Source organism: Loxodonta africana, chromosome 25 (assembly GCF_030014295.1).
Source record: "Loxodonta africana isolate mLoxAfr1 chromosome 25, mLoxAfr1.hap2, whole genome shotgun sequence".
Taxonomy (NCBI): domain Eukaryota; kingdom Metazoa; phylum Chordata; class Mammalia; order Proboscidea; family Elephantidae; genus Loxodonta; species Loxodonta africana.
The window spans coordinates 33,213,944-33,235,581 of record NC_087366.1 but is presented as its reverse complement, the minus strand read 5'-3'; the positions used below and the strand labels follow the sequence as shown (position 1 = coordinate 33,235,581).

Sequence of the window (21,638 nt, the reverse complement as noted above, 5' to 3'; positions counted from 1 at the left end):
CCTGAATCCCCTATCTCACCTCAACTCTGAGCTAGGGCTGTTTCCATAGCCCCTGTGTTTCCCTCAAACACAGCATGTATTCACTGTGGATGTAACTATTTATCTGTCTCCCCCACTAGATAATAACAGAGTGATATCTTGTCTACCATGTAGTCCCAGTGATTAACACCCTGCCTAGCTCATAAAAGGCTCTCTGTAAATGTTTGTGGAAGAAATGAGTGAAGACTCTTCTATTTCACCAGGTCTCAAAGAAACTAAGCTGTTTAAACTAAGCACTAAAACTAGGCACTTGGTTCTGAATCACAGTCCCTACTCCTCTGTCTTAGTTATCTACTGCTGCTATAACAGCATGAGTGGATGGCTTTAACAAAGAGCAATTTATTCTCTCAGTCTCGGAGGCTAAAAGTCTGAATTCAGGGTGCCAGCTCCAGGGGAAGATTTCTCTCTCTGTCCTCTCTGGGGGAACGCCCTTGTCATCAATCTTTCCCCGGTATAGAAGTTTCTCAACACCAGGACACTGGGTCCAAAGGACATCTTCTCTTCTGGTTCTTCATTCTTGGTGGCATGAGGTTCCCCTGTCTCTCTGCTCAGTTCTCTCTTTTATACCTCAAAAGAGATTGACCCAAGATACAATCTAATCTTATCATTGGGTCCTGCCTCATTAATATAACTGCCTCTAATCCTGCCTCATTAACATCATAAAGGTAGGATTTACAACACGTTGGAGAATCACATACAGCGACAAAATGGTGGACAGTCACACAATACTGGGAATCACGGTCCAGCCAAGTTGACACGTATTTTGGGGAGACACAATACAATCCATGATACCCTCAATGCAGCCAAGTCTGCATTGTCCTGCCACCCAAGCAGTCACGGGGGCCTCCATGTCTACACAGAATTTCCCTTCTAAGTGTTCCTTTGGCCTCAGGAAAAGCCCTAAAATCTTCCACACTGACCCTGCACACGGGTACAATTCAGTAGCACCAAATCAGCCAGGCAATATTTCAAACATAATTTGCTTAACTCACCTCATGATCAAAATCTGTAGACTTGACTGTTTGGGCAGAAATGTTCAGCTGTGTTGAATTAGAGCTGATGTCAAATTTCTGTCCTACCCGCCAAACTCAGGGAGCATGATTTAAAACAGAACATAGGATTTCTTTTGTTGAGCAGGATTTTCCTATTGAAATGACTTTCTAAAAACATGCAGCTATTAAAGTTTATATCCAGATCCAAAATGCATTCAGTTGCTAACCCGAGCAGATGTCTAACCACACAGACTGGTAGAAGACACAGTTACAAACACCATGGCCAGGATCTCAAAGGACTTTTTTATTTGGATATCTTTCCCATAAAATTTCCTATGAAATTTGACCACAACATCTGTCATATTGTCATACAATGGTGGCTTGCATGTTGCTGTGATGCTGGAAGCTATTCAACTGGTATTTCAAATACCAGCAGCATCACCCATGGTGGACAGGTTCTAGCAGAGCTTCCAGACTAAGACAGACTAGGAAGAAAGGCCTGCTGATCTACTTCTGCAAATTAGCCAATGAACACCTTATGGTTCATAACAACACATTGCCCAATTTGCTTGCTTTGGACACCTCATCAGGAGGGATCAATCACTGGAGGAGGGCATCATGTTTGGTGTAGCAGAGGGCCAGTGAGGGGATGGAAGACCTTCAGTGAGACGAATTGACACGACAGCTGCATGATGGACTTGAACATGCCGGTGATTGTGGGGACACTGCAGAAGTGGGCAACGTTTTGTTCTCCTGTACATAAAGCTGTCATGAGTCAGAGCAGCTTCAAGGGCAGCGAACATGAAATTTGAAAAAAATCAACATCTAAAATTCTAAAAGGACAGCTCGTATTCAAAATTTAGGAAACATATAATAATAAAAATTGTTTTGATAACAACAAGTGTCTGGTGGCAATATTTTATCAGGCTATATCTAGAGTGATGAGTGAATTACATTTATTATTTTTATTCCATAGAAAGTGCGTTTGGAACGGGAAACTTCAGGTTAAATTGCTGGTTAGGCAGGTTCTGCTGTAGTGGCCAACTTTATTTATGAAAATTCTACACACCTCACAGAGCATATATTTTCAGAATGGTATACCTAAGTGGAGATCTACCATAAATTTGAGTAGACGCTACACTTTGGGTTAAGTCATTGGATCAAGAACATGTAAAGAGCTGACTTTTTAATATGCTGTCAAAAGCAGTTATAAAGAGAGAAGGAGTATGACCCCTAAAACGGTGTCAAGCAATAGAAAAAGGAAACTCTCATAGCTGAAGTAAGAAGTATTGCTATGATTTTAAAATTAATATGAGAAAATCAACAAGTACCTGGGAGGTATCTACTTCCTATGGGAAATGCATTGGGCTGTACTTTAAAGTCAGCAATTGCTAATTATATGTGTGGCTAATTGCCTTCATGAACAACTGCTTCCTTTGCCCTGAGACCAGAACTTGATGGTGCCTCGCTACCATTACTGAATGTTTTGATCGAAAATTCTAAAGAGGAATCCTGATCAAAAGGGGGAAAATGCAGAATAGAATTTCACATTCTTATAGAATCCAGACTTTCTCGAGTCATGGAGGGTGGATGAATCCCCAAAACTATTGCCCCGAGGTAAACGTTAAACCTTAAAACTTAAAGCAATTATATCCCCTGAGGTCTTCTTTAAACCAAAAAAAAAAAAAATAGTTTAGCTTAATTAGCGAAGAATGTCTGCCTTGAGCATTGTGCTCTTTTAAGAACTATCTATACGGGATCAGATTGACAACAGAAATTCAAAACGTAGACAGGGAGATTACGGGGCAGTGAATTTATGTTAATGGGGGAAGAACAACTCAGAAAAGAGTGAGAATGGTTGCAGAACTTGAAGAATGTAATCAATGGCACAGAGCTGTACATGTAAAAATTGTTGAATTGGTGTATATTTTCAATAACAACAAAAAATAATTTTTTTTTAAATCATCAATTGTTTCTACCCTCACTGGGATCAGGTGGTGTAGGGCAAGGGTGAATATGGGTGACTCTAATGTGGAGGTTCCATCTGGGATATCATACTCTTAGCCAGAACTCGACCAGTTGTTACAGGTTCCTATTTTCCTTGATCTTGTAATAAGGCACCAACAATAGTTGCCTATCCATAAAAATATATATATTTTTTATAGTGAAAGTCACAGATGACACGGTAAAGGACAGGTGACGGACCTGTCTTTCCTTATGGTTGTTAAGCCACCTGAAATTATGAACTGCTGAGCCATGGCGGTATTTAAATTAAAAACAAAACAATAACGACAACAACAAAACCCGTACTGCATGCATAGAGCTTACAAACCAAAATTGTGACTTTGGCAACATGATATTTGTTCTATTAAGTCTCATTCCCTCTCCTGTACCTTGAGGTAAACCAGTTGCAATTGCCACCATCCACGAGCTTAGCTGGAACATTAAAGCGTTTCCTTAGTTTGGTATTAAAATCACAGCTTTCAATATACTTTTTAGGGCTGTTTTCCAAAATATTTGCTTGGCAAATACATTCCAGGAATACTATATGGTTTTCTTTGTTATTTTTCATATTGTCTACATAGAGAATATTTACCTCAGACAGATGCCCCTCCATACCACAAGAAATATCTTTCAAAAATCTATTTGAAATAGATTTTATGATAAGAATTCCTCTTCCCACATAAAAGGTGGAATTTTACTGTCACTGTGCAAATGCCAATCAGCAGAGGCACAGGTTAGGACACTAAGGGTCCATTTTTATTACTCCGCATAATACAAGTGTTCGTCCAAATATCCAAATTACACGGCTACTCCCTGAGTAAGTGGATATTTCTTCTAAAAGAATACAGATGTCAAAAGTGGTAAGGAAAACATCTGAAATATTTAGACATCTTTAGGTCAGAGCAAGCAGTGAATTGTCTTCAAGCATCTGCAAGCTTGTTACAAAGAGGATCCTGAGAAACCAGTTCTAAATAGTTAATTAACAGAGCCAATGAGATCGATAAAAGAAAAAATTGCCTGATAATTCATATATGTTAATTAGGCTGTGGTTTCTAATTTACATGAAGGAAAATTCTTGAAAAGTTCTTTTTTTTAATTATTCAGAAGGATTTGGACTGCTTTCCTCTTAGCACACTCAGCTTGAATGTCAAAGTTGAATAAGGCCAAACGCTACTGAAGACTTCTGAGGAAAAATCTACTTGTAAATGAGATTCATAGCATCACCTACCACCTAAATAATCTGTTTAACACAAGGATTCAGATTCAAGGGATTGTGACATCAAATCACAAGACCCTTTTAGATAAAAAAATCAAAATGGGCTCTAGCTGGGGAATTTCACTTTAAGGGGAATGTGCTCTGCAAGGTGCCCGTTGCTAAGAAAATTTGAACTGCCAAGAGTATAAAGAGGGGACTGTGGGAACAGAACCGAATACCAACTTTCATTTGAGGTAAAAAAAAAATGGAAATTTAAAACTTTTTTGTAAACTATGCAATCATGAGTCTATGAGAGTTGTTGTTTTTAAGTGCCAGTGTTTCATCCTGGCTCTGGATGTCATCCTGTACAAGCTAAAGCATGCTTTACAGTCTCATACAGAGTGTCAGGCACCTGCAGCTCCCTGGAAGAGATGGGGGATGTATTTACGGTGGTCTCTACTCTTTCTCGCACAGGGCGTTGTGGTCATCCCCCAGAGGAAGAAGAGTGAACAGCCACTCTCCCTTCTCACACTACTAGTCAGGCTTGTAGGGCTTAGGCTCCTACATTATGTTATATATTGGGTCTGCTCTGCTAGAATCAATGACCCCAGTAAAGCCATTGGGGACTTAAAAAAAAAAAAAAGAAAGAAAAGGCCAATGGTGGGCAAGGTAAAAATGCTGGTGTGGATGGGATGGAAAGGCATTAAATAAGCCACTGAAAAAGTTGTTCCAGTAAAGCTTGGGCTTAGGGAGGATCAACGTCCACACAGGAGATTCCTGAAGTTCAATTCAGGCCTCCTGCCTACCCTAGGGAGCCCCTGGTTAGGGCAAAGGGTTAACCAATGTGCTTGGCTGCTAGTGAAAGATTGACAGTTGGAATCCACCCAGATGCCTCAGAAGAAAGGCCTGGCAATCTACTGCTGAAAAATCAGCCATTGAAAAGCCTATGAAGCACAGTTCTACTGTAACATATGTGAGTTTGCCATGAGATAGAATTGACTCAAGGGCAACTGGTAACCTACCCAAGGAAACTAATACAACTGCATATGCATTAGATAAGTCAGCCCTTGTGCTTCCTTTGTGGCAAATACCTAAGCTAGTCCTCGCCTGGCAGGTGGTGACCACCCTGCCATCCATCTCTCAGTGTTCTTAAGTGAGTGCCTTTGACAAGCCAGTGGAAATTTCCAAGGTGAAAGAGTCTCCAGAGCCCAGAGGCTGTTTTCCTCAGAAGCACTGAGCTATTTTTAATTACTGGAAGAAGTGGCACAGATAGGCCCTGTGGCCAGAAGGTGGTTCCACAATTTTCCAAAAGGAGGGAAAGCAGGCAGATGAGAGGATCCCACTTCCTTCCCTTGGGTGGGCAGCAGAAGCTGACAAACTGATAACGTTAATTAACTGAGAGAACCAGCAGGAACCAGCAAACGTGCTGCAGCAGAAGCCCCTCTTAACAGCCCCTCTCTTACCGACTTGCAGGTTGGCCTGTGCACGCCTGTGGTGCTCGGCGACCAAGGGCGACCAGATGCGGAGCCATCAGGTGCGCCTGTCACTGTTGTTCCTATGGATTGCGTTCTGTTTGTTTCTAAGCCTACTTGGGCAGTTGCACCTAAAATTCTAATTACATAATTGAAATAAATGCTACAAAAAGCAATGAAATATTCGTGTGAAAAGAGAGTCCTTGTCTCCATAAAGACCCAGTAAAAGGCCTTGGAAAGACTTAATATTTACCAATTACCAATTCTGGCTGTGTCCTGAATGCTTCTATTCTATTCTTGGGATAAGACTGTTAGGTTTGCATGCAGCAAGTCAATTTTAGTGAAGGCAGAACTTTTCTTCATTCCCTCACTCTTTGTTTTCTCTCAAAGACATTAAACAAGAGGAAAACCAGCTGATAGGTCAGGAAACAACTTCCCTGTGTCATTGCACAGGCTCAGAGCCAGACAGATCAAGGGAGCATGCAGTTCAGAATCCTGCTGTACGAGGACTGGCTTTTTAATCCCCATTTCACTGATGAAGCAATTGATCATTAGAGGGTCAAAGTAAGTTTTCAGCTGTTCTGGAAGAATCAGCCCTGCACCTGAGATATTTGCTAGAATTAAAGATTAGTCTGGAGTCCCTAGGTAGTGCAAATGGTTAATGTGCTCAGTTGCTAAATGAAAGGTTGGTGGTTCGAGTCCATCCAGAGGAGCCTTGGAAAAAAGGCCTGGTGATCTATTTAAGAAAAATCAGCTATTGAACACCCTATGGAGCACAGTTCTACTCTGACATATGGGGTCTCCACGAGTCAGTGTAGACCGATGGCAACTGCTTTTCCAGATCAGTTGTAGAAGTCACACCTTCCATGCCGGAAACCCAGGTTCAATTAACTGCCAGAGTCCCTCATGTGCAGCCACCAGCCGTCTGTCGGTGGAGGCTTGTGTGTTGCTATGATGCTGAACAGATTTCAGTAGACCTTCCAGACTAAGATGGACTAGGAAGAAAGGCCTGGCCATCTACTTCCGAAAATCAGCCAATGAAAACCCCATGGTTCGTAACAGTCTGATCCACAACTGATCATGGTGATGGCGCAGGATCTGGCAACATTTCATTCCACTGTGCATGAGGTTAACATGAGTTGGGGGCTGACTTGAAGGCAGCTAACAGCAATGATCAGTTTAAAATGATAAGGACACAACTCTTAACCACAGATGCCATGTTCCAGCTTCTTTTCACATGCAATTGTGGAAAAAAGAATGGGGATACCTACAGCAATCACTGGAGATGCAAATCTGAACAAATAAAACTGCACTGTCTTGTTGTATCTTACCGCTTAAAGCCTTTCATCTTTGTAGCACGCTGGCTACTCAAATACTGGATAGAATGGGTGAAAGTTGCCAGGTCCTCTCTTGGCCTTGGTCAACTAGCCTCTGGTAGTAGCTACTAGGCTGGGAAGGAAGTAGATGGCGAAGAGAGGAAGAGTGATACTGCGCAGGAAACTCTGCAGGAGGGGAGCCCATTATGCAGGAGAAGCAGTAAGCACCCCAGCAGGGCAGCAGCAGACAGGAAAGGAAGAATTACCAGGTATAAGGGCCAGAATAGCAAGTATGCAAGAGCAACTTCACAACAGAGGAAGCTGGGCTCACTGATTACCCCAGCTTCTGTCTGGCCCCTGTGCAATTTCTGTAACATCTATAAACCAGGGCCAGTAGCTCCTGATTGTTTCCAGAGTCCGCGGGGAGGCTTGGAGGAAAGTTGTAATGAAACTGGAAGAAAAGAGAATTCTTCCAATTTGGGGAAGTGCATGCTAAAACTGGTCCTTTGCCCTGGTGCTGACTTCCTCTGTAACAAAGACCAAAGCAAATCACTTTGCCTTAATACGCTCAGCTGTAGAATGGGGGAGATGGTGCTGAGCAGCCAGGCAGGGCCCATAAACACAGTAAAGGCTTTAATGAATGACAAAGCACAAAGTCCCACTAAAATCATATACCCACACTGGACAGATAAGCACAGAAAAGGTTTTGGAAATCAACTCCCCGGAGCTCTGTAAGAAGTCAGCGATTTTTCATGGGAGATTTGGTCAAGCAGAAATTGACTGCCTCAGGGCATCATACTTCACTAAGGAAACCAGTGTGGGATGGCCAAACCCAGCGGGAAGCTTCAAAACAAAATCATCTCAGGGCAGCAAAGCAAACAGATATATTAGCCACAGGATAAGAATTCAACTACCCAGACTTCAATGACTCCCTGGAAAACTCAGGCAGGAAAGCAACCACACCTTCCTAACAAAGCCCCTGGTAATTAGTTCTCTGTGCCGTCAGTAATCCAAAGGTTGGGACCTAACCACAGACAAGATTTTTTCTTTACTAAACCTTTCTCTTTTGGATTATCTTTCACTGCTCACTTCTGCTTCTTGATAAAGGAAAGAAAAAAAAAAAAGTTGCCGTCGAATCCATTCCAATTCATAGCTACCCTACAAGGACAGAGTAGAACTGCCCCATCGGGTTTCCAAGGAGCGGCTGGTGGATTCAAACTGCTGACCTTTAAAAGATTTGAATGTTTTTGTGACTGCCAGAAATAATGACAAAAAAATTTAACATTTATTAAACCTCTACTATAAATGCGTCTGAGTCCTTGGGTAGCGCAAATGGTTAACGCGCTCAGCTGCTAAGTGAAAGGTTGGAGGTTCAGGTCTACCCAGAGGTGCCTCAAAAGAAAAGCCTGGCAATCTGCTTCCATAAAGATTATAGCCAAGAAAACCCTACAGAGCAGTTCTACTCTGTAACACATATGGTTCCCATGAGTTGGAATCAAGTAGATGGCAAGGGGTTTGTCGTTTTTATTGTTAAGGGGTTTGTCGTTTTTATTGTTATCCATGGAGTTCCTGGGTGGTGCAAATTGTTAATGTGTTTGGCTGTTAATCGAAAGGCTGGCAGTTCAAATCCACCCAGGGGCACCTCAGAAGACAAACCTAGCAATCCATCTCTGAAAAATCAGCCTTGAAAAATCCTATGGAGCACAGTTCTACTCTGATATACCTGAAGCCACCATGAATCAGAGTCGAATAGATGGCTACTTGTTTTATGTATGTCACTCACTTTTAGATGTATTGTTTCATTTAAATCCTCGTAACAAGCTCATAAGGTAGTGTTCATTATCCTCACTTTTTTTTTTTAACTGATGAGGAAACACAGCTTGCAAGTGGCCTAACTTGAACACAGTCTCTGGGCCTTGGGTTCTTTTCACCAGGCTGCGCTGTCTTCTGAATAGTCCTGAGCCAAATATACCAGATTCAATTATCTACAATCTTGTTAAATAGGTAGATATTATTCCTTTAATCTTAGTCACTTTTATAAAGTCATATACAGTAAAATATACTTTTTCTGGTATACAGTTTTATGGATTTAGACATTTGCAGCCATGTAACCACTATAAAAAATCAAGATACAGAATGATCTCATCACTCCCCTCCCCAAATCCCTCATGTTGCCCTTTGTAATCAACCCCTTCCTACAACCCTGGCAACAACTAATCTGTTTTCCATTCCAATAATTTTGCCTTTTTTTCAGAAAACTTGTATAATCTTTAAAATTTCTGGTATTCAGCAGTTAAAAGCATGACTGACTTCCTCTGTGAATGTAAAACCACCACTGTAATAAAAGAGCATGTCCCAGGAATGGGATACATGGAGCAGGTACAGGGTACAGGAACAGGGACATGGTGCATGGAGCAGGGGCACATACAGGAACAGGAGCATGGTGTTACATGGAGCAGGTATACGGTAGAACAGGCAAATGGTATATGGAGCGGGTACTTCAAACAGGAACATGATACATGATACATGGAGTAGGTACACGGTAGAGGAACAGATAAATGGGATATGGAGCAGGTACCTCAAACAGGAATAGGTACATGGTACAAGATACATAGAGTAGGTACATGGTAGAGAAACAGGTAAATGGTATATGGAGCTGGTACACAAAACAGTAACAGGTCCATGGTACATGATACATGGAGCAGGTACACCGTACAGGAACAAGAACATGGAGCAGGAGCACATACAGGAACAGGAGCATGGTATAGGAACAGGTATATGGTATATGATGCAGGTATATGGTACAGGAACTGGTACATGGTACATGGAACAGGTACACAGTATGTGCAACAAGAAGATGTACACTGTACAGGACCAGGAAGATGGTATTGAAAGCTAGCAAAGGGTTTAGTCTCCTTTGCACCCACTCCTCAGCCCCCAAGAAAGCAACGAAAAAAACTATACAACACCCTCGGCATTTAATTTGGTGAAGGGGAACCAGGGCAGCTCTTTGGGAAGTCCTTACCACTGAGGGGCAGCCACTGGTGGGCTTGTGCTCTCGGTTCCAGCCTGGACCTCCTACTCACTAGAGACGTCAGTGTTGTTCAGTGATAAGGCTAGAGCTGCCTACATTTAGGCAAATATGGCTCTGGTTTCCTACAGCCACATAGTTAGATCAGCAGGTGCCTATAATCTTATGAATGAAGAACAATTCTTCGACACCTGGGAAAGTGATCATCCAGGGAGACTGGATGGGCACTTGTGGCACAGTGACAGAGGGAGTGAGGGAGGGAACTTCTTGTCGATGTCGACGGTGGATCTGATAAATCAATCCAGGCCTCGGGGTCCGCCCATCGCATGTCTCATCTGGTTCTGTCTACCCTGGCTCTGAGCTCTGCACTCACCTTTGGAGTGCCAGCCCTACCTATGGAAACTCACCCCAAGGGCCCGCTGTTTCCGCCACCCCATGCTCCCTGGATACAAAACACCCCTTTAAGCCACCTAACTGCAAACGTGGCCACTGGTGGCACAGTGTTTAAAAGCCTGGCTGCTAACCAAAAGGCCGACAGTTCGAATCCACCAGCTGCTCCTTGGAAACCCTATGGGTCAGCTCCACTCTGTTCTGTAGGGTTGCTATGAGTCAGAATTGACTCGACAGGAACGGACGGTTTTAACCAAGAGGCTGGGGCAGGTTTTTGAGAGGTTCCACTTCCAGTGCCTTGGCTGAGAAGGACCCACATCATCAATCACTCAATTTACTGCAGTACTTTTCTGGGCCAGCAGTGATTCCAGAGTGTGACACAGCCCAAGTTCTTAACAAGATTGTGCAATTCAAAGACATAGTCAAGTATTCATTTCCAGGCAGTACGGAAAGCAGTAACCAAGAAGAAGACATTTAAGGCCTGTCGGCAAGTGTTGGGCTCTGTGAAAAGTGACTGGGCAAGTCCGACGGAAGCGCCCGCGCCACAGACAGAGGCAGTGTGGTGGGAGCTGTCCTGGCACTGCTCCCTCACCCTGAGGCGAGTTAACAGCAGATGCAGAGGGAGTCTGCATACCCAACGTCAAGCATAATACCTCAAAGAGAAGTGTCACGTTCTTTCAACCTCTCCAGGCTTTTATTCCCTTTTAATATTCAGAACACCTGGGCACCTAGCCAGAAAAATAGCTCCAAAGCTTCCACTCATGGCATTGACATTGGAAAAAATTTCCAAGGACTTTTTCTTTGACAGGAATCTTGTTAGGGATAGAGGGGGGAAAGAGAGAGAAAGAGAGGCGAGAGGGACTGGGGGGCGCGGGGGAGAGAGAGAGAAGAGATGGGAAAGAGAGGAGGGGAGTCCTCTGTAATTTAGATCAGCCTTCAGGGTAAAGAGTTAAATACATATTTTAATTTTTCATATATACATTTTAGGCAAAGTATTAGATTTTTAAAATGAAATAAGATTACAAAATCCATTATGATCTTGTTTTATTAAAAAATGCTCAGACATATAAACCTACTAGAATATTTATTCTAATATATAATTATGTATTGCTATTGCAATATATAGATTCTAAATATATAATTAGTGTTATATGATATATAATGTATATTATATATAAGTATATATACATGATATATAATGTGTGCTATTTTTCTTTTTTTTATTTATAGTAATTATATATTAGATTATCTATTCCAACTCTAGCCATTAAGTTGGAGCCCTGGTGTTGTGGTTAAGAGCTCGGCTGCTAACCAAAAGGTCAGCAGTTGAAATCCAGCAGCCGCTCCTTGGAAACCCTATGAGGCAGTTTTACTCTGTCCTGTAGGGTCGCTATGAGGTGGAACCGACTCGATAGCACCTAACAGCAACAACAACAAGCTATTAAATTAGAATAAAAATTAGAACTAAAAATGTCAAAATTTTTCTACAAAAATTCTACATTGTTTTGTAACCATATTCAAAAGTTACTAAAACATTTAAAAATCCTATGGTTAGGTGAGACACCCATCCAATACGTACTGCTCCCACTTGGAGCCTGGTCCCAAAGCAGCCCCCACTGGAGAGGCTGCCTACTGATGCTATGAGGAAAGGACAGGCACCTCTTTGTGTTCACTGCCAGCACAGTGAGGAGAGGAGGTCTGATGGGCCTTCCACTCGTCGTCAGCCTGCAAAGGGGTCTTCCTCCCATCTTCTGAGATGGCTCTGGAGGGGATGGCCGTGGCAGCAGTAAAGATGGTGCCCTCCAAGTCACCCATCAGCATCTCATCTTCTACACTCAAGCTGCCCCTGGCCTCCTTCAGCTGCATGTTCTGAATAAATAGCCGACAAGCTTCCAAGTCAGCTTCCCACACTTTTTCAAGCAGTGGATTCTTGCAGCTAAAACAGAAGTAAAACAAACGCACAGAAATTAATTCACTGATGTTTTACCACACCAACTGAATACCTACCTACTTGGTTAAATGTTACCAATAATTTTATAATTAACAACTTAATTTCACAGTGATGAATTATTTCAACCAGAAGAGTCCATGGGGACAAATTTGTATACAATCAAGTAACAGTGAAATAAGTGGTTGATACTTCTCAACTACCTGGTCTGCAGGGCCACCCAAGATCCCGCACACTTCTCCAGACTCAGTAGTTCCCATGTCTGTGCTACAGCTAAGGGGGCTTTCTTTGAGTCCCCAAACATGCCCAACTCTCTCTGACTTTACATGTGCTGTTTTCTCAGCCTAAACATTCCTCCCCTATGACCCTATCACCCTTCCTGACCCCCAAGCCTTCATCCATCTGAATCCTATTATCTTCAGATCTCAGCTTAAGTATCCTTTCCTTGGGAGGAACCTTCCCTGACTCCCAACTAGAAATTTCTAACAGGTTTCTTAGCACTATGTATTTTTCCTTTGGAGTATTTATTTAAAATTCTCATTTTTTAAAATGTAATTATTGTTTTTTTCTGAGAGAGGGTTTCTGTCTGTCTTGTTCTCCATTCTATGGCTAGAATCTATCAACATGGGTCATGAACTCAGATGCAGGTAATATAAATGAGTGAAGCAGGACAGAGTTGATCTAAATCATAACAACTGATGTCTAGCCTCATGGGGGAAACAATAGAGAGGAGTGGACTCTGGCTAGTCATCCCCCCCACAGGAAGCACTTCCTCAGCACAGGCCAACTAAAGCTATAAAGAATATGAACTCAGTTTGACAAAAGTTCTGATTTTTCAAGGAAAGCCAAGAATCTGGGATTTTAAATGAAAATTTATATATTTTTTTATCCATTCATTTGGTTTAAGGCTGGATATTTTCTACAGGCCTATTTTTCATTTAATAATTCTTTCTTTTACTGTGTCTCATCTGCTCTTCTATCCATCTATTGGGTTCTACATTTCAGCTACTTTATTTTTCAGTTCCAGAATTTATATTTGATTTTCTTTTATATATTACAGTTTTCTGCTGAAATTCTCCATCATGGCTTTTACTTTCTTAGACATATCAATCATAGGTATTTTAAAGCCCATGGATACATGAGGAAAGAGAAAAACAAGAAAAGAAGTAATGTTAGATGACTTATTAACTAAGAATTTTTAAATACTAACAAGGGACATCAAATACACATTTAGGACGTGCTACAGTCATCACTATAGGGTTGCTATGAGTTGGGATCGACTTGATGGCAACGGGTTTGGTTTTTGGTTTTTGACAGTCATTATGAGTCAGAATCGACTCAATGGCATTGTTTTTCTTTTTTTTTTACGATCCCCAAAAAGGAAAAATCAAAGAAAAAACCCACGTAAGCACGTCATAGTAAAACGGATAAACACCAAAGACAGAAGAAAATTTTAAAAGCAGCTAGAGAAAAAAATTGCATTAACTTCCAAAGGAGCAGCCATATGGGTGACAGAAATGGTGGAAAACAGGAGACAATAAAATGACATTTTAAAAATGTTGAAAGGAAATAACTGTCAATCTAGAATTATATAATCATATTGAATTTTCTTTTTTTTTATAATTTTTATTGTGCTTTAAGTGAAAGTTTACAAATCAAGTCAGTCTCTCACATAAAAACCTATATACACCTTGCTACATACTCCCAGTTACTCTCCCCCTAATGAGACAGCCCGCTCTCTCCCTCCACTCTCTCTTTTCGTGTCCATTTCATCAGCTTCTAACCCCCTCTACCCTCTCATCTCCCCTCCAGGCAGGAGATGCCAACATAGTCTCAAGTGTCCACCTGATCCAAGAAGCTCACTCCTCATCAGCATCCCTCTCCAACACATTGTCCAGTCCAATCCATGTCTGAAGAGTTGGCTTCGGGAATGGTTCCCAACCTGGGCCAACAGAAGGTCTGGGGACCATGACCACTGGGGTCCTTCTAGTCTCAGTCAGACCATTAAGTCTGGTCTCTTTATGAGAATTTGGGGTCTGCATCCCACTGTTCTCCTGCTCCCTCAGGGGTTCTCCATTGTGTTCCCTGTCAGGGCACTCATCAGTTGTAGCTGGGCACCATCTAGTTCTTCTGGTCTCAGGATGATGTAGTTGCTGGTTCATGTGGCCCTTTCTGTCTCTTGGACTTGTAATTGCCTTGCGTCCTTGGTGTTCTTCATTCTCCCTTGATCCAGGTGGGTTAAGACCAATTGATGCATCTTAGATGGCTGCTTGCTAGCGTTTAAGACCTCAGACACCACTTTTCAAAGTGGGATGCAGAAAGTTTTCTTAATAGATTTTATTATGCCAATTGACTTAGATGTCTCCTGAAATCATTGTCCCCAAACCCCTGCTCCTGCTATACTGGCCTTCGAAGCATTCAGTTTATTCAGGAAACCTCTTTGCTTTTGGTTTAGTCCAATTGTGCTGACCTCCCCTGTATTGTGTGCTGTCTTTCCCGTCACCTCATATTGAATTTTCTTCAAAAGTAAAATAAAGACATTTGCTGATAAATAAGACCTGCAAGAACTCATGGCAGCACATCCACAGCAAAGGAAATGATCCCAGATAGAAGCAAGGACATTCATAAAGGAATGAAGAGCAATGGAAAGAATAAAAATGTGGGTAAAGCTAAGTAATAATGATTGTACACAACAGGAAAATAATTTCTTTTGGGGTCTAAAAGATAACACAGAATTAAAATGCATGAATTACAATATTCTCTGATCCTTGCATTGTTCAGCAAATGGTGAAAGTGGTTATTTACAAAGTCAAGGATTTATATTAAACCTTTTATGAGTTTTAACCTGAAAGTTAAAAATACGTATAACCAAAAAAAAACTAATATGGGGAAAATAAGAAATTTCAAAAATTATAAATACTTCGCTGATTAAGTATTGCTTCACTGAAAGCAATAAAGGAGACAAGAATGAAAACAGCACAGATGGGGCAAATAGTAAGACAGGAAGATGTATATCCAAACATATCAGTAATTAATTTAAGTATAACTAGATAAACCCTGAAATTAAAAGGCAAACGCTTTTAGACTGAAATAAAAACTCAAAACCCAAATACATGTTACTTACAAGAGACATACATTAAATATAAGGACACAAATGAACTGCAAGGGGAAATATACCACAAAAGCATTATTAGAGGAAAAAACGTAGTGGGGCAAGGGCAGCTTTTTCAACATATCGTACTATGTCAATTGGGTGTCGCTATAGGACAAAGAAAACAAATCATGATTACTCACTCGCACCATACCAACATCAATTTCAAGTAGATTGCAGATCAAAGGGCAGTGAAAGTAAAGGGCAGGGAAAGAGAAAACAGGACAGTGATGGACAGTGAAAGGTAAAACATTATAAATAAAGTATAAAACATAAACAAAACTTCTAAATGAAAGCATAGGGTAATATTTTTTTTTATTAACTTTTATTAAGCTTCAAGTGAACGTTTACAAATCCAATCAGTCTGTCACATATAAGTTTACATACATCTTACTCCGTACTCCCACTTGCTCTCCCCCTATTGAGTCAGCCCTTTCAGTCTCTCCTTTCGTGACAATTTTGCCAGCTTCCCTCTCTCTCTATCCTCCCATCCCCCCTCCAGACAAGAGTTGCCAACACAATCTCAAGTGTCCACCTGATATAATTAGCTCACTCTTCATCAGCATCTCTCTCCCACCCACTGACCAGTCCCTTTCATGTCTGATGAGTTGTCTTCGGGGATGGTTCCTGTCCTGTGCCAACAGAAGGTCTGGGGAGCATGGCCGCCGGGATTCCTCTAGTCTCAGTCAGACCATTAAGTATGGTCTTTTTATGAGAATCTGGGGTCTGCATCCCACTGATCTCCCGCTCCCTCAGGAGTTCTCTGTTGTGCTCCTGTCAGGGCAGTCATCGATTGTGGCCGGGCACCAACTAGTTCTTCTGGTCTCAGGATGATGTAGGTCTCTGGTTCATGTGGCCCTTTCTGTCTCTTGGGCTCTTAGTTGTCGTGTGACCTTGGTGTTCTTCACTCTCCTTTGCTCCAGGTGGGTTGAGACCAATTGATACATCTTAGATGGAAGCTTGTTAGCATTTAAGACCCCAGACACCACATTTCAAAGTGGGATGCAGAATGTTTTCATACTAGAATTATTTTGCCCATTGACTTAGAAGTCCCCTCAAACCATGTTCCCCAGACCCCCGCCCTTGCTCCGCTGACCTTTGAAGCATTCATTTTATCCCGGAAACTTCTTTGCTTTTGGTCCAGTCCAATTGAGCTGACCTTCCGTGTATTGAGTGTTGTCTTTCCCTTCACCTAAAGCAGTTCTTATCTACTGATTAATCAATAAGAAACCCTCTCCCTCCCTTCCTCCCTCCCCTCTTCGTAACCACAAAAGTATGTGTTCTTCTCAGTTTTTACTATTTCTCAAGATCTTATAATAGTGGTCTTATACAATATTTGTCCTTTTGCCTCTGACTAATTTCGCTCAGCATAATGCCTTCCAGGTTCCTCCATGTTATGAAATGTTTCACAGATTCGTCACTGTTCTTTATCGATGCGTAGTATTCCATTGTGTGAATATACCACAATTTATTTACCCATTCATCCATTGACGGACACCTTGGTTGCTTCCAGCTTTTTGCTATTGTAAACAGAGCTGCAATAAACATGGGTGTGCATATATCTGTTTGTGTGAAGGCTCTTGTATCTCTAGGGTATATTCCGAGGAGTGGGATTTCTGGGTTGTATGGTGGTTCTATTTCTAACTGTTTAAGATAACGCCAGATAGATTTCCAAAGTGGTTGTACCATTTTACATTCCCACCAGCAGTGTATAAGAGTTCCAATCTCTCCGCAGCCTCTCCAACATTTATTATTTTGTGTTTTTTGGATTAATGCCAGCCTTGTTGGTGTGAGATGGAATCTCATCGAAGTTTTAATTTGCATTTCTCTAATGGCTAATGATCGAGAGCATTTTCTCATGTATCTGTTGGCTGCCTGAATATCTTCTTTAGTGAAATGTGTGTTCATATCCTTTGCCCACTTCTTGATTGGGTTGTTTGTCTTTTTGTGGTTGAGTTTTGACAGAATCATGTAGATTTTAGAGATCAGGCGCTGGTCTGAGATGTCATAGCTGAATATTCTTTCCCAGTCTGTAGGTGGTCTTTTTACTCTTTTGGTGAAGTCTTTAGATGAGCATAGGTGTTTGATTTTTAGGAGCTCCCAGTTATCGGGTTTCTCTTCATCATTTTTGGTAATGTTTTGTATTCTGTTGATGCCTTGTATTAGGGCTCCTAGGGTTGTCCCTATTTTTTCTTCCGTGATCTTTATCGTTTCAGTCTTTATGTTTAGGTCTTTGATCCACTTGGAGTTAGTTTTTGTGCTTGGTGTGAGGTATGGGTCCTGTTTCATTCTTTTGCAAATGGATATCCAGTTATGCCAGCACCATTTGTTAAAAAGACTATCTTTTCCCCAATTAACTGACACTGGTCCTTTGTCAAATATCAGCCGCTCATACGTGGATGGATTTATATCTGGGTTCTCAATTCTGTTCCATTGGTCTATGTGCCTGTTGTTGTACCAGTACCAGGCTGTTTTGACTACTGTGGCTGTATAATAGCTTCTGAAATCAGGTAGTGTGAGGCCTCTCACTTTCTTCTTCTTTTTCAGTAATGCTTTGCTTATCCGGGGCTTCTTTCCCTTCCATATGAAATTGGTGATTTGTTTCTCTATCCCCTTAAAATATGACATTGGAATTTGGATTGGAAGTGCGTTATATGTATAGATGGCTTTTGGTAGAATAGACATTTTTACTATGTTAAGTCTTTCTATCCATGAGCAAGGTATGTTTTTCCACTTAAGTATGTCCTTTTGAATTTCTTGTAGTAGAGCTTTGTAGTTTTCTTTGTATAGGTCTTTTACATCCTTGGTAAGATTTATTCCTAAGTATTTTATCTTCTTGGGGGCTACTGTGAATGGTATTGATTTGGTTATTTCCTCTTCGGTGTTCTTTTTGTTGGTGTGGAGAAATCCAAGTGATTTTTGTATGTTTATTTTATAACCCGAGACTCTGCCAAACTCTTCTATTAGTTTCAGTCGTTTTCTGGAGGATTCCTTAGGGTTTTCTGTGTATAAGATCATGTCATCTGCAAATAGTGATAACTTTACTACCTCCTTGCCAATCCAGATACACTTTATTTCTTTGTCTAGCCTAATTGCCCTGGCTAGGACTTCAAGCACGATGTTGAATAAGAGCGGTGATAAAGGGCATCCTTGTCTGGTTCCCGTTCTCAAGGGAAATGCTTTCAGGTTCTCTCCATTTAGAGTGATATTGGCTGTTGGCTTTGCATAGATGCCCTTTATTATGTTGAGGAATTTTCCTTCAATTCCTATTTTGATAAGAGTTTTTATCATAAATGGGTGTTGGACTTTGTCAAATGCCTTTTCTGCATCAATTGATAAGGTCATGTAGTTTTTGTCTTTTGTTGTATTTATGTGATGGATTACATTAATGGTTTTTCTGATATTAAACCAGCCTTGCATACCTGGTATAAATCCCACTTGATCAGGGTGAATTATTTTTTTGATGTGTTGTTGGATTCTATTGGCTAGAATTTTGTTGAGGATTTTTGCATCTATGTTCATGAGGGATATAGGTCTATAATTTTCTTTTTCTGTAATGTCTTTACCTGGTTTTGGTATCAGGGAGATGGTGGCTTCATAGAACGAGTTGGGTAATATTCCGTCATTTTCTATGCTTTGAAATACCTTCAGCAATAGTGGTGTTAACTCTTCTCTGAAAGTTTGGTAGAACTCTGCAGTGAAGCCGTCCGGGCCAGGGCTTTTTTTTGTTGGAAGTTTTTTGATTACCGTTTCAATCTCTTTTTTTGTTATGGGTCTATTTAGTTGTTCTACTTCTGAATGTGTTAGTTTAGGTAGGTAGTGTTTTTCCAGGAATTCATCCATTTCTTCTAGGTTTTCAAATTTGTTAGAGTACAATTTTTCATAGTAATCTGAAATGATTCTTTTAATTTCATTTGGTTCTGTTGTGATGTGGTCCTTCTCGTTTCTTATTCGGGTTATTCGTTTCCTTTCCTGTATTTCTTTAGTCAGTCTAGCCAATGGTTTATCAATTTTGTTAATTTTTTCAAAGAACCAGCTTTTGGCTTTGTTAATTCTTTCAATTGTTTTTCTGTTCTCTAATTCATTTAGTTCAGCTCTCATTTTTATTACTTGTTTTCTTCTGGTACCTGATGGATTCCTTTGTTGCTCGCTTGCTATTTGTTCAAGCTGTAGGGACAGTTCTCTGCTTTTGGCTCTTTCTTCTTTTTGTATGTGTGCATTTATCGATATAAATTGGCCTCTGAGCACTGCTTTTGCTGTGTCCCAGAGGTTTTGATAGGAAGTATTTTCATTCTCATTGCATTCTATGAATTTCCTTATTTCCTCCTTGATGTCTTCTATAACCCAGTCTTTTTTCAGGAGGGTATTGTTCATTTTCCAAGTATTTGATTTCTTTTCCCTAGTTTTTCTGTTATTGATTTCTAGTTTTATTGCCTTGTGGTCTGAGAAGATGCTTTGTAATATTTCGATGTTTTGGACTCTGCAAAGGTTTGTTTTATGACCTAATATGTGGTCTATTCTAGAGAATGTTCCATGTGCGCTAGAAAAAAAAGTATACTTTGCAGCAGTTGGGTGGAGAGTTCTGTATAAGTCAATGAGGTCAAGTTGGTTGATTGTTGTAATTAGGTCTTCTGTGTCTCTATTGAGCTTCTTACTGGATGTCCTGTCCTTCTCTGAAAGTGGTGTGTTGAAGTCTCCTACTATAATTGTGGAGGTGTCTATCTCACTTTTCAATTCTGTTAAAATTTGATTTATGTATCTTGCAGCCCTGTCATTGGGTGCATAAATATTTAATATGGTTATGTCTTCCTGATCAATTGTCCCTTTTATCATTATATAGTGTCCTTCTTTATCCTTTGTGGTGGATTTAAGTCTAAAGTCTATTTTGTCAGAAATTAATATTGCTACTCCTCTTCTTTTTTGCTTATTGTTTGCTTGATATATTTTTTTTCCATCCTTTGAGTTTTAGTTTGTGTCTCTAAGGTGTGTCTCTTGTAGGCAGCATATAGACGGATCGTGTTTCTTTATCCAGTCCGTGACTCTCTGTTTCTTTATTGGTGCATTTAGTCCATTTACATTCAGCGTAATTATAGATAAATAAGTTTTTAGTGCTGTCATTTTGATGCCTTTTCATGTGTGTTGTTGGCAATTTCGTTTTTCCACATACTTTTTTGTGCTGAGACGTTTTTCTTAGTAAATTGTGAGATTCTCATTTTCATAGTGTTTGACTTTATGTTAGTTGAGTCGTTACGTTTTTCTTGGCTTTTATCTTGAGTTATAGAGTTGTTATACCTTTTTGTGGTTACCTTATTATTTACCCCTATTTTTCTAAGTAAAAACCTAACTTGTATCATTCTATATCGCCTTGTATCACTCTCCATATGGCAGTTCAATGCCTCCTGTATTTAGTCCCTCTTTTTGATTATTGTGATCTTTTACATATTGACCTCCGTGATTCCCTGTTATGTGTATTATTATTTTTTTTTAATTAATCTTAATTTGTTTGTTTTTGTGATTTCCCTATTTGAGTTGATATCAGGACGTTCTGTTTTGTGACCTTGTGTTGTGCTGGTATCTGATATTATTGGTTTTCTGACCAAACAATATCCTTTAGCATTTCTTGTAGCTTTGGTTTGGTTTTTGCAAATTCTCTAAACTTGTGTTTATCTGTAAATATCTTAATTTGGCCTTCATATTTCAGAGAGAGTTTTGCTGGATATACTATCCTTGGCTGGCAGTTTTTCTCCTTCAGTGTTCTGTATATGTCGTCCCATTCCCTTCTTGCCTGCATGGTTTCTGCTGAGTAGTCTGAACTTATTCTTATTGATTCCCCCTTGGAGGAAACCTTTCTTTTCTCCCTGGCTGCTTTTAAAATTTTCTGTTTATCTTTGGTTTTGGCGAGTTTGATGATAATATGTCTTGGTGTTTTTCTTTTTGGATCAATCTTAAATGGGGTTCGATGAGCATCTTGGATAGATATCCTTTCGTCTTTCATGATGTCAGGGAAGTTTTCTGTCAGGAGTTCTTCAACTATTTTCTCTGTGTTTTCTGTCCCCCCTCCCTGTTCTGGGACTCCACCCGCAAGTTATCCTTCTTGATA

At 40.5% G+C, this 21,638-nt stretch overlaps 1 protein-coding gene across 7 annotated transcripts in view; it reads right to left on the bottom strand.

The window, feature by feature from the left end:
- Nucleotides 1-21,638, bottom strand: part of DISC1 (DISC1 scaffold protein) — a 419,870-nt gene that overhangs the window by 19,564 nt on the left and 378,668 nt on the right. For all 7 annotated transcript variants that reach the window (XR_010319406.1, XM_064276664.1, XM_064276663.1 and 4 more), the window contains one exon: nucleotides 12,099-12,375. Coding sequence is in view for 6 of the 7 variants with exons in the window: in XM_064276664.1 (XP_064132734.1) it covers nucleotides 12,099-12,375 (277 nt within the window). In the remaining variant the exon portion in view is untranslated. The remainder of the gene's footprint in view (nucleotides 1-12,098; nucleotides 12,376-21,638) is intronic.